Source organism: Diceros bicornis, chromosome 31 (genome assembly GCF_020826845.1).
Source record: "Diceros bicornis minor isolate mBicDic1 chromosome 31, mDicBic1.mat.cur, whole genome shotgun sequence".
Taxonomy (NCBI): domain Eukaryota; kingdom Metazoa; phylum Chordata; class Mammalia; order Perissodactyla; family Rhinocerotidae; genus Diceros; species Diceros bicornis.
The window spans coordinates 25,825,814-25,840,916 of record NC_080770.1 but is presented as its reverse complement, the minus strand read 5'-3'; the positions used below and the strand labels follow the sequence as shown (position 1 = coordinate 25,840,916).

General features: G+C 45.5%; 1 protein-coding gene across 4 annotated transcripts in view; it reads left to right on the top strand.

Moving 5' to 3' along the window:
- The window catches only part of EXT2 (exostosin glycosyltransferase 2), a 134,568-nt gene that overhangs the window by 26,343 nt on the left and 93,122 nt on the right, over positions 1-15,103 (top strand). For 3 of the 4 annotated variants that reach the window (XM_058527108.1, XM_058527105.1, XM_058527106.1), the window contains 2 exons: positions 495-634; positions 3,383-3,476. In XM_058527108.1, the coding sequence (XP_058383091.1) occupies positions 495-634; positions 3,383-3,476 (234 nt within the window). The remainder of the gene's footprint in view (positions 1-494; positions 635-3,382; positions 3,477-15,103) is intronic. The other variant, XM_058527107.1, reaches the window with a different exon arrangement.

Here is a 15,103-nt window from a genome sequence, read left to right as displayed (position 1 = left end):
CTTCTGTATGCCAAGCACACTGCTAGATGCTATGGAGAGTAGAAAGATGAAAGGAGATTTGATCCCTTCCCTTTAGTGGGTCCTCCAGAGAGCCTGATATGCCCAGACAAAATAGTTCTATTACAAGGTGGGCGGAGGTAAGTGCTGAGCCACGGTGTGTTTACACAGTGCACTAAGGCTCAGAGAAGCCAGTCTGTGGGCAGTCATGTTGTTGAGTGGCCAGAGAAGGCCTGGACTCTGGTTTTGAACATTTTCAGAATGCCGACAGTGGAGGCGTTGAAGTCACGCTGAAGAGTGGAAGTACGAAACATTGCAACCGCTTAGGCTTTTCAGTTTTACTGGTGTGAGTGGGTACTTTTTAGTATTTTTGTGTCGGGATGCCTCAGTATTGCTTGGCTTCAGCCCTTGGGAGAACTTCGTGGTCTGCAGAGATCAGAGTAAGTGGACCAGCAAAGCTGGTCTGTAATCCCCTCCCTCTGCTTGTGTTTCTGCAGGAGGCTACCTTCTGTGTGGTCCTTCGTGGGGCTCGGCTGGGCCAGGCGGTATTGAGTGACGTCTTGCGGGCTGGCTGTGTCCCAGTTGTCATTGCAGACTCCTACATTCTGCCTTTCTCTGAAGTTCTTGACTGGAAGAGGTGAGTGTTACCTTTTAGTAAACTTTACACTAGTGGTTCTGTGTGTATGAGATTTTAAAAGCCCCCCAAGTGATTATAATGCATCCCTCGGTTTGAGAACTATGCTTCAGGCTGCTTTGCTATACTTTCATCAGGGGAGTTAGTCCATTGGCCGAGCAGAGGTTGGCACACTGAGGCCTTTGGGCCAGGTTGACAGGCTGCCAGTTTTTGTAGATAAAGTTGTATTGAAACACAGCCACACCCATTCATTTACATATTGTCTCCGGCTGTTTTTGTGCTACAGTGGCAGAGCTGAGTAGTTGTGATAGATTATATGGCCCACAAAGCCTAAAATACTTACTGTCTGGCCCTTTACAGAAAATGTTTGCCAACCTGTGGCCAAGAGCAGTGATTTGTCAGCTGTGGCTGCAGAGTATACTCACCTGGAGAACTTGAGAAAATCCTGGGCCTTACCCCGGGAATGCTGTGTTTTAAAGCTGCCTCGGTATGGTTGGTAGCACAGTTGAGAACCACTGCTCTGGAGGCTCAGTTGAGTGTGCATAATGTTACCAGCTGGAGGTGGAGTGGTTTCATCGTCTCCATGGATGAAAGCTTACAAACTTTCCCTGTACAGATGGACAGACAGAGGTTCTGCTTGGTTATGGCTGTCAATGCTGTAATTAACCGAGTGGCCCTCTAGGCTCATGTTGTTTCATTTCCCCAGGACTTTGGAGGTTAAAGATTATTGAAAATGAGTTCCTTTTGTGTATAGCTCTCAGGCTTGACTTTGCCTCAAATACTTGTTTTGTTCTCTCTCAACTTTTTTGATATTTCTCTCCAAATCTGCTTACCACAGATATTTGAACAATTTAAGTAGCATTCGTTCATATGTCCACTCCCTCAGCTCACATCTATTGGAAAGCCTACTGTGAAAATACAGTCTCTGCTCTCCAGGAGGCTGGAATCTAGTGGGGAAGAGAAACCAACAGTCATAATAATGTGTGATAAGTGCTGTAACAGATGCATGCCCAGGGCGAGGGAGCCCACACAGAGGAGGGAGCCTCAGTCAGCCTGGACGAGGAGGGCGTGTGATCCTTATATCTTAGAGGAGTGATGAGGCCCCTACAGTCATTGATTCATCCCGGAAACATTCACTCAGGGCCCTTTGCCGCGTACTGTGTTAGTTGGGGATACAATGATGATCAAGGTCAGACCTCGCCTCAAGAAGCTCACAGTCTAGTGGTGGAAGATAGACAAGTAAACCAGCAGTGACCGCATGCTGCCGTGAGATGTGGCCCTGGCTGGGTGGGTGCCAGGAGAAGAGTGAGAAGGAGACACATGCTGTTGCTGGCAGTGGAGTTGGTGAGGGCTTCATGGAGGCAGTGACCCTGAGCTGAGTCTGAAAAGATATTCCCATGAGAATCTAGATCTGCTTGGGTAGTTATAATAATGGATAAGTGGTGGAGGGGCTCTGGATTTGGAGCCAGACAGGCAGAGTTCAGGTAACCAGTTCTATTACTGGCTAGCATTGTGATCTTGGCAAATCATTTAATCTCTTTTGAGCCTCAGTTTTCCCATCTGTATAGTAGAAACCATTTACGTTTTTAACAAATATTTAAGTGCTCACTGTGTGTGCTAGGCAATATACCAGGAACTCATGGTATGCTGGTGAGTGGAACCAGGCGTGTTTCCATCGGAATGGACTAGTCTAGTGGGGGGAGGGGGTTCAGATTTTAATAAATTAATTTATACAAATGTAATTACACACCCTGCTAAATGCCACAAAGAGTGAGTCATGGTTGAGTCCTCTCTCCGCCTTCCCCACCACGTCTGATCTGTTAGCAAATCCTGCCGGCTCTGCGCTCTCCTCCCTGTGGTCAGTGTCCCCCTTGTCAGCGTTTCTTGCCTGGATTTGCGGTGGTGTCCAGCTGTTCTCCCTGCACCTGCTCTTGCTTTCTGTAGTTTGTTCTGACGCTTTAGGCAGAATGGTCCTGTTGGAACATCGTCCGATCGTGCCATGCTTTGCCTAAAACCTTCTGATGGCTTTCTCTTCAGTCAAAGCCCAAGTCCTTAGAGTGGCCTGCAGGGCCCTGCCCCCTTGGCTGCGCCTGCCCCCCTTCTCTTTATTCCTGACCCTCCGTCGGCTTAACTCCACTGCGCTAGGCCTCCTCGCTGTTGCGGAACGTTCCCGACCTGCTGCGTCCTTGTTGGTCTCTCTGCCTGGAGTGTTCTTCCCTCAGGAGTTCTCGTGGCCCCTCCGCTCGCTGGCCATCTTTGTCTAGTTTGTTCGCTGTTGTGTTACCAGGACCGAACACGTGATAGGGGCTTCATAAATACGTGCTGAATAATGAACGGATCTGAGTAGATAGTAAAGGAGAAAAGTCACTGCTAGTTCAGAGTGGGCAGTGGAGAGTGAAGGAGAGCATGTTGGGTGGGTGGCACTTCACATGCAAAGACCCTGTGGTGGGGTGGGCGGGGTTTGTTCAAGTGACTGAAAGGTGCCAGTGTGGCTGGAGCACAGCGGGGGAGAGGAGGGAGGATGAACGCCGGATGGAGAGTGAGTGGGAGGTGAGAAGATGGAGCTGGGGAGAGAACCCCAGCATGAGAGAGGGAGAAGGAGGAAGGACCACTCACTGGAAGGCATCTGGGGCGGAAGGAGGTTTCGGGTGGTGGTGTTTCTGTCTGTGAGAATTAAACAAGACAACATATGTACAAGTGCTTTGTGCAAGGGGCTGTACATATATAAATTGTTTTTGCCTTTGTCTCTAGAGCATCTGTGATTGTGCCAGAAGAAAAGATGTTGGATGTGTACAGTATTTTGCAGAGCATCCCCCAAAGACAGGTTGAAGAAATGCAGAGACAGGTAAGAGGCCAGGCAGGCCTGTTGGGGAGGTGACACAGTGGTGTGAAGGGGTGCTCTTGACTGCTTGGATACAGAGCAACGGCAGCTGAATGTGTGAGTGGGATTTATTTCTTCCCCTATATCAGCCAGCCAGACTTAACAGAGGAAAACAGTCTTAGGTGAGTTGCATCAAATAAGGTTTGCAATAATAACTGTCAGAGATTTAAAAACGCTCCTGAGGTGAGCCAACTACAGCGTAAGGGTCCTGCTGGAGCATGGTGTTCTGGACGCAAAGCTGAACCTCTTTGGAGGGTTGTGTTCACAACAGGAGATAGTTGGAGTGACGAAGACAACCTTGGAAGCTGGGTCATTTCAGGGTGACGCCTCTGAGTAGCTGTTAACCGTGAGAACGTTGTTGTCTGAGCTGGCCGAGGTCCCCAGTTCAGATGGCCTTCGTAAATAAGTGGTCCCCTCCTGTCCCCTGGAACATCTGCCACACTCCTGCCGCCCTGTCCAGGTCTCTCTCCCACCTTCTGATGCCACTCTCCCTGGGCTGCTCTCCACTGTCTGCTGCACTCCACTGGGTGTCCCGTTCAGTCCTGCTGCCCTTTCTTTCTCCTGAAAGAAATTTAGTTGGGCTTAAATGTCAAGCAAGTTAAAAAAAAAAATTAAAAAGACTATCCCAGTATTGGTACTGTGCTTGTTGTTTCTGTTTCTTTCTTTTTTTTTTTTAAGGACCTTAAAAGTTTTTATTTTTATCACAATTATCTATGCAAGAGATGAGCAGCAGAAGTTTGGAGAGTTCTCAGCGTTAAGTGTGTGACCGTCCCATGCACACCCTGTTTTCAGTTTGCACCCCCATCCTCAGGCGGAGAGCCTGTATTTGACCTTGTCCAGAGAACGGGTCTCAGGCCTCTCTGCAAATCAGAACTAGCTGAAGGAGCTGCGTGGACACTAGTAGCCGGCAGAGGCATTCTGGTTTGAAAACAAATCACAGGCTGCTTTTTAGCCTCCACGTAGTTTTTTCGTGGCATGCTCATGTTCGGTTTAAGTTTCTCTGCTTCCCGGTTGTTGCTTAACTGCTGACCTCATCTGGGTTTTAGTGAATTAGAAAATCAGTCCAGAGATCTCTAGATTCTTAATCTAAACCTGTGGTTCCTACAGCTTGTGTAGAAGAAAGTGCTCCTTGAAGACGCCTGGTGTTTGTGCTCCTGTGTTTCTTTTTATGGCATCTTGATTAATAGCTAAATAGAGAATCATCTGCTAAATCAGATAACATCTTTTACTAGACTCTAGTCTAAGAAGCCCCGGAAAAAACCCACCACTTTCATGCTGGGAAAGAGAACCATTTGATTTCCGGAGCATAGCACCTATGGCTAGCTTACAGAACACAGTTGTCCCACAGGAGCGTGGCTGGGGAACCACAGGTCTGAGACAGGCGTGCCTGGTCCTTTTCAGTGGCAGGCTCAGGATCATAGAACTGTTGAGATAGCATGGCTAGAGCCCATTTAAAGCAGTGTGCTTTTAGGTTATTTGGCTTCAAAGAGATACAAGACTTGGGTTTGAGCCCTGGAGCTGTCCCTGTTAGTTGTATGACCATGACAAGTCACCAGAGCCCCCTGGTCTTTCATGTCCTCACTTACGAAATGAAGAGATTGGCTAGACCATCTCTCCTGTTCCGTTCAGCTGTTAAAAACTCTAAGGAGCTCTTGTCCTTAGCAAGAATCTTCCTCTCCATGACAACACTGGTAATTAAGTGGTCATCTCTTCTCCCCCTGAGTGCCTCTCGTCCTCAGGGCCGGTTACCTCCTCTGGTGGTGAATACTCTACATTATGTCAACCTGCAAAAGAAGGGCAGTGCTGGCACTTTCCTGCCTCCCTTTCTAAATCTCTCTTCGGCCTCTGATGCCCTTTTCTCTGGCTACTTTCAGACCCTCTAAAGTGCCCACTGCAGTGCCCCATTCAGTCCTGCTCCCCTGTCTCTGAACATTCTGTCTTCCAAAAATGACCTAGACTGGACAGATCTCAACCCAAGGTGAGATTACCTGGTTGAAGTAATTCCCGGATAGGTATAAAGGACGACTAGGTTCAACTACTAGATGCAAACAGCACGCCCTCCTCCCAAGTTGTGACAACCAAGAGTGTCCATAGACGTTGCCGAGTGTGCCCCATGGGGCAGCATTGCTTTGCTTGGGAACCGCTGTTCTCTTAACAGTTCAGGCCTCGTCTCCCTAAGGTTAGGGAGAGTTCTTGTGTTCTGTAGGGCCCTTTCCAGAATATGCTTGTCGTTTTGCCCTCTGTTTACCGTAGTTCACTTTAACTTCACCTTGGCAGAGGTAACTGAAACAATAGCATACACCTGGTTCTGGAAGGTTTTCCACCTTAGTGAATTCTCTTTGGGGAGGTCAAACTTGAATCCTTTTGTAAGACAAGCATGAACTTTTAGGGGAAAACCTGTTACATCGGTAGTTGATCCCCCAGGGGCCCTGGTTGATGCATCAGAAAGATGAGCTGAGACGGAGGAACAGAGTCTGATTTTCTTGCTGAGCAAATCAGAACTAGCTGAAGGAGCTGCATGGACAATAGGAGCCAGCAGAGGTCTCCCTCCACTTTTAAGTGACTCATTTTCCTTCTGGCTGTTGCAGTGTTTCCAAGAAATCCTAAATGCCTGCGCTGCTCTGGTGCTTCACGCTGACACTGTCTTCCTAGCTGCTCTCTAGAGACTGGTTCTTTCAGGTGAGGAAGAAAGAGTGCTGAGCACAGGGTTCTGCTCTCCCTCCGTGGAACAGAGCTCAAGTTTCTGAATTGACCCCAAGATGCGGGATGGGATCTTGGCGGTGAAGGTATCGCAGCAGCATTTTGCAGCTTGGAGTTCAGGATCAGTTCGTACGGTGTATCAGATTCCTACGATCTGACTGAGGAACACAGCCGTGAAAGTCCTTCTTGTGACTTGGGAATTAGGATGCACCGAGCGAGAAAGACGTTTTCCCTGACAAAGACAAGTAATGAAATGTTCCTCCTGCCGTTAGAGGTGACAGTGAAGCAGCCGTCAAGATACACAGAGGGTGAGGGCCTGAAGGAAGGAAGAGCTGCGGTTAAGCCTGTGTCTCCGTCGTCTAGTGAAGGCCCACAGCGGGAGGGCCGGCAGACGTGGCGCTGGGCAGGCTAGGGGCGGCTTACGGGGTTCCTTCAATTAGTGGAGGATAATAGTTATCACAGGATAAAGCCAACTTAGCAGTCAGCCTTTTATTGTCCTGTGAGCTAAATTAACTAGTTAATTAATTTAGTGAAGCCCTAATTAAGTGTTTTTTCCCCCCAGGGGAGATAACGGGAGATAATACGAAATCTGTGATCCTCACCCACAAGGGCCTAGCAGTCATCTTGGGGATAATGGGTATAAGCACAAAGAAAGTTGAGAAGATGGTGCAGATCTTCCAAAGTACATTAGGGGTCTGAAATGGAGGGAGGAGGTGTGGGCTGCAGCTGTCAGGAACAGATTTATTGGGAGGTGGCATTTGAGGTAGGCATTAAGATGGAGGGTCCCATCAACCGTCTTTCCCACGCTGGAAGGCAGGAAGAAGAATGCACTAATGTTTTTCTCTAGTCAAATGGAACATTCATATCCCCAGTCTCCCTTGAATCACAATGAAAAAGAAAGCAATGTAGGATCTCAGAAGGCTGGATAGACACTGGGCTGTATGGTCAGAAATGTTTGTGTGGACAGGGAGGAAGGTGTAAATGGATCCCCGGTTTATCTGTTGAGTGGAGTTTCCAAACATTCTTTTATTGGTCAGTGGCTCCACCAGCAGTGACCTCTAACCTCAGCCACACCAGGAGGTGGAAGTCGGGAGTCTGCCTTGCCTTTGAACTCTTCTTTGTACTCAGTTGACTAGGAGCCTTTGAGGTGGCAGAAACATTCAGCATCTTCCTTTCTCTCGCGCCTTTAACGCTTAGGTAAGTTACAATATCAGTTTCTTTTCAGTCTGTTCCCCTAACCCATCTCAGTTTGCTTTTATATTTTCCTGTTAAGCCTACCAGATATTTGTGCTGCAGAGGAGTACTTGAAGATAAAATGGGCTGAGTAGGAAAAAGTCAAAACACTTCTCTTGAAGAAAATAAAACCCCAGGCATGTGGTACCCTCACCTGCCAGGACTGTGGTTAGGCCTGGCTGTGATAAAGGAGAGAGCAGGAGAGACCACAGAATAGCAAATGTGTGTGTACACCAGAGGTCACGCCCTTTGTTCACAGAGGGCCCCTAAAATGAGGCTCTTATTTTTTCTTATTTACACGTAGTTTCAACACGTGAATTATCCAGTTTCTGTAGCCATGGTGGTTTAGAAGTCACAAATTTGAAGGGGAGAAAGACAACAAGTGAGAGTCTCTGAGATGGGTCATCTGCCAGTCTGGCATGAATAGAGAAGATGGAAAATTATTTTAAAAACAGAACTCCCTGCACGTCGGATGTACGGCAGACAGCTTGCAGCGTCCACTATGTCCTGGGTGTATCATTGTAAGATGCAGAATTCCTCCGTTCAGAGAAGTACATGTTTGTTTTTCATATTTCGGATTTCTGACATCCAAGTGAGTTTTGCCATCAATGTGAACATTAAATATAGTTTCTGTTTCTTCCCCCTAAAGCTGTTATTGATGAGGCATCTTAAAATTGAGGAAATACAGACATTGCTGTTCTTGGTGATGCCCTTGAATCTTTAAGTGAAGGTTTAAATTTTGTTTGCATACATGTATTTTTAAAATATTGGCTCTTATGTAATATATTTTATAAAGTTTTCTGTCTAAAACATCTAAGTTTTTATTTTTAAGAAGTGTTTTGTGATTCCCCTAAAGGTGTAAACCCTCACATGTCCATGTCTGGACACCTCAGCGGCCCAGACAGGCGTACTCTCTGAGGGTTCCCCGTGCTGGTGGCTCCACGGTGGTGTCCGTTGACAGTTATATGGCAGTCTGGGTCCATTTCTCCCTGACTCCCCCACCCCCCACACCAATTTACAAAGCAAACTCTTTAAACAGAGGAGTGAGGTAGGCAGTGAGAAGAATCATCTGAATTTTTTAATGTGAGGAAACTGAGGATAAAGAGACATAAAGTAATGCTCCCAAGACCACACAGTATGTGAGAGACAGACAGGGAGCACACTCTGTTTTGCTGCCCACAACTTTATTCAAATCACAGAGCTGTGTGGCCTGGATTGAGGCTAAAAATCAGGATGAACTTCACAGTGATTCAAACTAACTGCTTATTGGATAGTCTTCTCAAAAAAGTGGTTGCTCGAGACATTGAGGACTGGACACATCCCTGGAAATATATATTAGGAAGAATGTGGAAAAAATTTCACTTCTTATTTCCAGGATCGACATTTAATGTCTGTCATTCTTATCTTCCCCACTGTGAAATTGAAATGTTTTTTATATACATAAACTGAATTCTCAGGGCTTTTTTAAAAATGCCAAATATTCCCTGTCTCCTTTCCTCTCCCCACTCTCCGGTCCCGACATGTCACTCCAGGCTGTGTTTCCCAGTCTCTGCTTTCGTACTCGCCCTAAAAAAAGCTACTGGATCACTTTCTTCAACAGAGCACATTGACCTGATCCCTGGAGTTCTTCCTGTGAAACAGACATCCTGGTTCTGATTCAAAGCCAGGCTCTTTGGCCAGTGGGAGAGCCTTGGGGATGAGTGTAATCACTTTATGGGATATTTTGAATTTCAGAATTTTTTTTCCAATCACACTGTATACTCTGTGTTTGTTTTCCTGAACGTATAAATCCATATTGTGAAGGAGACCAGTCAACATACACTGTTTAAAGCAGGATAAAATAAGGACTCATTTAATTGGAACTCTTAAGGAAGAGCGTTTTTATGTGTTTAACTTTTTTTCAACTTTGGTATTAAGAACCTTATTGGAAAAAGACTTTTGCCAAGTATCTGATGGGAAGCCAAGAAAAGCATTTTAATAGAACTGTCTCAAATTTATAGCGCACTGGGGCCTGTAAATAAATTTTCCTGTCTTTAAGGTTTGGGCTGATTTGCAGTTATTTTGTATAGCTTCTGAGATTTAAACCCTCACAGTCCAGATGGAGAGACCATAAAGCTGCTTTCCTTGGCAGCCTTGGCATCCCCTGTCCAGGGCAAACCTAAGTGAGTGGTGTATGGAACATAGTCTGTAAATGCTCACTTCTTCTTGGGATGCGAGTTTTAATCAGTTTGGTGACTTTTCCTAGCCCGCCTAAATATTCTCTAAATGTAGGAGAATTAGAGTCCTTAATTTCGTAATGGGAATCAGCCAGATAACTATGTATTAAGCACCTGCTTTGTTTCTAGTATTATATAGACATATTGAGAGAGATTTTTAAAAAAAAGACACAGCTCCTGTCTTTAAGAAAGGCCCTCAGTTTGCTGAGGAGAGTACTTTCACTAATATGCAGATTAAAGGGCAGAAGTGCTGTCACCCAGTTGTGCTGTGGAGAGTCAGGAATGGATCAGGAGGTGGAGGGAGTCTCCACAACTGAGTAGTCTCGGATAGGAGGAGAGGATGCTCTGTGAGGGTTCCGACCTCCACCCGGAGGTTGGCTTCCGTGAGCAAGACTCAGTAAGTACAATGGAGCGGACCGAGGGGAACTTTGAGTACCAGCAGCAGAGAACTTGGTGGAGAATTAGAAGGAAGGGAAGGTGAATGACAAGTGGAGAGTAATGAAAAGATGTGTGATGAAAGGGGAAAGCAGTATCAGTTAAGGAGATTTAGAAAAAAAATCAAAGAGCTGGAAGAGACCTTAGAAATGGTTCAACCCTTTCCTCATATTTTATAGATGACAGGTAAGCCCTAGGGTTCAAGTGGTCTCGAGAATGAGTGGTTAGGGCCAGAGTTGAGCCTTGCCGGAACCCAGGTCTCCTGACTCCCAGCGTGATGACTGTTTTTCTTTATTTTGGCCTCATGTCCTGCAGTATTTTCCAAACTGAAGGTCATGATTCATTAGCAGATCATGAAGTCAATTCAGTGGGTCACGACTGGCCTTTTATTTTTAAGAAATGAAATATAATAAAAAGGAAAATATCAGCCTATTACACAGTAAGGATAAGTATTTCCTGAAGCCTTTGTTTCAGTTGTATATGGACTTGTGGAGAAGTTGTGGTATGGAATGTGTTTACATGTTTCTTAGCGTGGGTCCCAGTCCAAAAAGTCTGAAAAATGTTGGTAGTGGAGAGCACGTGGCCCTTCGAGTTGGAGAGACCTGAATTCGAATCCTAAACTATGCCGTCTGTCTTCCAGCTTTGTGACCGTGGGTGAGTTACTTAACTTTCCCAGGCTTCCATATTCTTGTCGCAGACCTGGGGCCAGTAACACTACAGGGCAGTCGTATTGATGAAATGAGATGGTATCCTTACAGCATCTAGATTCTGGTCTGCCTGCTCCATGTTGGCCGTCGCTTGGGAGAGCTCCGCCTGGTCCGTGTGAGTATGGGAAGGAGCCTCCTGGTGTGGGACTTGGTCTTAAGGAACCACAGTGAGTTGCCAACACGGATGTATTATGCATTTGCTTCTGGGCATGGAAACTGAAACAGAGTCTATTCCTGTGGGTCTGGTGTACTTTCTACATCTTGGCGTGGAAGGAAGTTCACCTCTCTGTTTTTCTGTTACAGTCAGAATGGTTTATTAAAAGCAGTGGTTCTCTAGCTGGCCTTTAAAAAAAATTCATTGGCACATTTGGATAAAGTACTTCTAAAAAAAAAATTTTATACTGAGTCTTTTTTCCCCTCTTCTAAAATGTTCTCTGCCAAATCATGATTTTATTCGTTTTTTGAAGTAGAAAATAAACTTCAAGAGAAAAGTTCAAATGAGATTGACATTTGGGTGGTGAACAGTTGAAGAATTAGAGTTTACTGGGTATGAACTAAACATAAAGGAAATCTCTCTGTGAGTTGACGAGGACGGGTCCGATATCTTTGAGAAGTAGTTGTTGTTCGCATCCTTGGAGGGTGAAGGGGTTCCATTATCTGGTTTTCCTGGTTCTCTCTGCTTCTTCCCTTTTCCTCTTCTCCTCCTGCGACCTCTGCCTCCCTTCCCCCATTCCCTTCTAGCCAGCTCCATCTCCGATTTGAAATCCCAGTGGAGTGTGGAGACGAGAGCTCCATCCCCCAGATGATTTGGGCCAGGGGCTAACACACTGCCGTAAATCTGCGGCTCATTTTAATGCCACGTTAAAACAGTGTGAGCGGCTGGTTTCCGTGGCCCCTGCCCTCTTTCTTTATGGGCTTCTCCGGCTCCTCTTTATAAACAGGCCCTGCGGAGTCATTTTAAAGTTCTTATCAGTTTGCTGACAGCTATATGGGCCTTTCTGCCGAGACCAGGAGCTCGGGCAGGCGTGTGAAAGTTCTGATATTACAATTGCAGAAAAATGCCAGGCAGAAGGGATTGGCTGGTGCAGCCGGCATTTGGAGGGAAAAGACTAGCAAGATAATTAACCTCCGCAGGTCCAGAGCCTCGCCGTTGGGTGGATCAATTTCTCTCTTGGTTGGTGGGGGCAGGGCACAAGGGTTAGGCCAGGGAGAGTTTTCCAGGGGCTTTTATTTTTATGCCCTGATTAGAAATGCCATTCTGCTGGCAGTTTGTGCTTCCAGGCTTCAGCAAGTGAGTTGGGCAGCCCTGAAGGGGCAGGGGAGCCAGGTTGACAATGAATTTTTTCTTGCAGGCCGTCTGACTGGCTAGACCTGTGCTCGCATGTCTGCCAGCTCCAGCTTGCTGTCTCCAAGTCCACAGCATCACTGTTATCACATTTACAGGGACTTTCATCAGTCTGCTCTGCTGCCCCTTTCAGAGCAGATTGCTAACCCCCGGTAATCCTCCCGGAGTGCTTCATGGCAACGCCAGGCCCTCTATAAATGTCAGCCTGCCATACGTGGCCCTTTGTACCCTCTCAGTTACAGAGAAAGGGCCTGGAAGCTGCTCCTCCCTCCCTCTCCTACCACTTTTCCTTTCTTTCTTTGCGGGAAAACTCTTGCCGCAGACAGCTGAGGGGAAGGAAAAGCCATTATCTGGATCAAGGCCAGTGGCTTGATGGGAGCTTCAAAACCTCTGGCATCTCCTGACCAGAATGTTTTTCCAGGCATTTCAAACAGTGCATCCTTGCACTTTCGGCTTTCCAGCCTTGATTTCCAAAGGACCCGGGCTGGTTGGAATATGCCCTTTCAACTTTCCAGCCTTGATTTCCAAAGGACTGGGGCGGGTGGAATATGCCCTCGGAATGTACTTTATATCTGCCTGCTCTTCTTCCAACTAAAGCTTTTAGGAAGAGGTTACTAGAGATAAGCAAAGTCTAATGGATATGTATTTTTAACTGCTCTGCGCCCTTTTGGCACGAGCACATTATTTTTCCTTTTTCAAATAATTTTGGACGTGAGCAATTTTGCAAGTGTATTCAATTTAAAATAGCCACTTAATTTGAAGTTGAGGCAAAAGCAAGGATTTTTGTAGTAAGTTAGTCAAATTAGATAGCTATTGATCTAGGATTGATGATTTTCATTGAGCACACAATAAAAAATACGGGTTTGTTTTATTACTTGTGTAGCTCCTGTGGGGAGAGTAATGAGGTATAAAAACCAAATGAGCAGTAAAACAAAATAAAATGCCCCAAGATCTAAAGTGATAGAACTACTTTTTTATAAATTTTGGGGACTAAATTGGTATCCTGTAATTAGTTAAGTTTAATGAACTTGGTGTTACTGCTTACGGTATAATTTCAACAAACTTATTAAAATATTTAACAAATAATTTAAGGATATTGGAAGTTCTCAGTAAATGGATGATTATGAACAATCTTCACGATGCAGCGTTTTCGAGGGGTCAGGGTAGGTGGAGTGGTCACAGTCTCCTCTTGGGGCGTCTGCTGGATCTAAACATCGGTTGTCCCTGAAGTGAGCTGGGGGTTAATCCCTTGTAACGATGCCTCAGTATGGGGCATTGCTCCAGGAAATGGCCTCTCTAATAAAAGTGTTCAATATTAATTTGCAGCCTATATAAGAATTGTCTGACTCTCCACAGGATGGGACTCCTTGTGAAGCATTTCAGAGAAATAATTGCTCATTATAGGAAATGCAGTGCAGCTTTTGTGAATTCATTATATACTTAGAAAAATATCTAGGTTTGTTTATAAAACAATAACTTGTAAATTATAAACTTGATCTGTTTGGTAAAGAATTCACTGTTTTCAAGTCTTCAGTAAGGGTTAAACTGATCCATAGGATTTCTGTCTGTATTTATAAATATTAGTAGGTTATTATATATTTATATATATTCTGTCTCCTGCAGCATTGCACAGGTTGAGAGGATTTGGAGTTGCATAATTATTTTTGGCATGGCATAATTTTTAGTTTTATAATCACACAATTAATCTTATAATTCCATGCCACTGTTCTTGGGAACGTAAGACCATCACACACATTTATTTCATTTATCACTTAAAGACCTCTAATACTGAATCAGACCAGGACTGGTACAGAAAGAGCTCCATGGAAACTATTTCTGGCAATAGTTCTCTCTCTCCTTGTAACTTAAAGGCCAGTTTGTTATATTTATAGGTGTCCTTACTTCCCATTTTGTTGAGGACTTTAATAGTAGGAGAGCAATTAGCTTGTTATCTTTCAGATTCCAATACTTTTCATTAAAAGGAACAAGTGGTTTCTCTTCAAGTAGTTGAAGTCCATGTACATATTGAAGTATTTTTAACTTTCAGGTTAAATTGACCAGGTCTGGATGATCTTATATATGTATCATTTGTATTTTAGAAAGAGTTGAGTGTTTGTTTTAAGCTTCAGACTGAGGGCTGAGTTCAGCAGTGAGGCATTTTGACATCTTGATGGGAGGAGAAGACCTAGGAGCTGGCAACACGCTGCAGGGTCTGAGTGACACACTCAGGGACTGCAGTGCAGTGTGTGGGGGACAGTGGCCCTGTCTACAGTATCCCCCCAGACCTCTTTGCCCAGCAAGTTGTAGGTAACTTTACACGTGACATAACAGCAAGCATCATCTTTGGAAATCTTTTTGGTGTAACTTACAGATTGGGAACTAGAGAAGAGAAGGATTTCAACTGTCTAATCAGCTGCCGGAGCGGTTTTTAACTGTGACATGGGGGAGGGGTCAGAATTTCCTGTGGGGATTTTCAAACTTCACGTACCTCTCTGGTTCCCGCTCAGATACATCAGTGCTTTCTGGGTGAGGGATGGGGACGTGGATTCTCTTGCGAGTCCCTGCTGTGATGAACCTCAGTTACTCTTACTCATAGGTATAGGTCATCCTTCAGCTGAGAAGGGGCGGGGGAAAAATTTGAGAACCAGTGACATAGCAATTGTAGCTATTTCAAGCTTCTCCCTCTGTTCGAAGTCCCAATTTGGGGAACATACATTGGGGTTTCCACTCAGGATCACCAGGAGAGCTTGTCTTAATAACCCTTAATCAGAAGCTGGAGCTTTCCGGCAACAAGCAGCTTACGGGGACTCAAGCGCCTGTGGTCAGGTGGAGCGGTGAGAGACAGCACCGGGCCCACGCTGTTCTTAGTTTCTCTTTTTCTAGGAATGTGTGGGAACAGTGGAAAGGGCTGTCATGCGACCCGACTGCAGAGTTAGTGTCCACAGCCAAAGAACA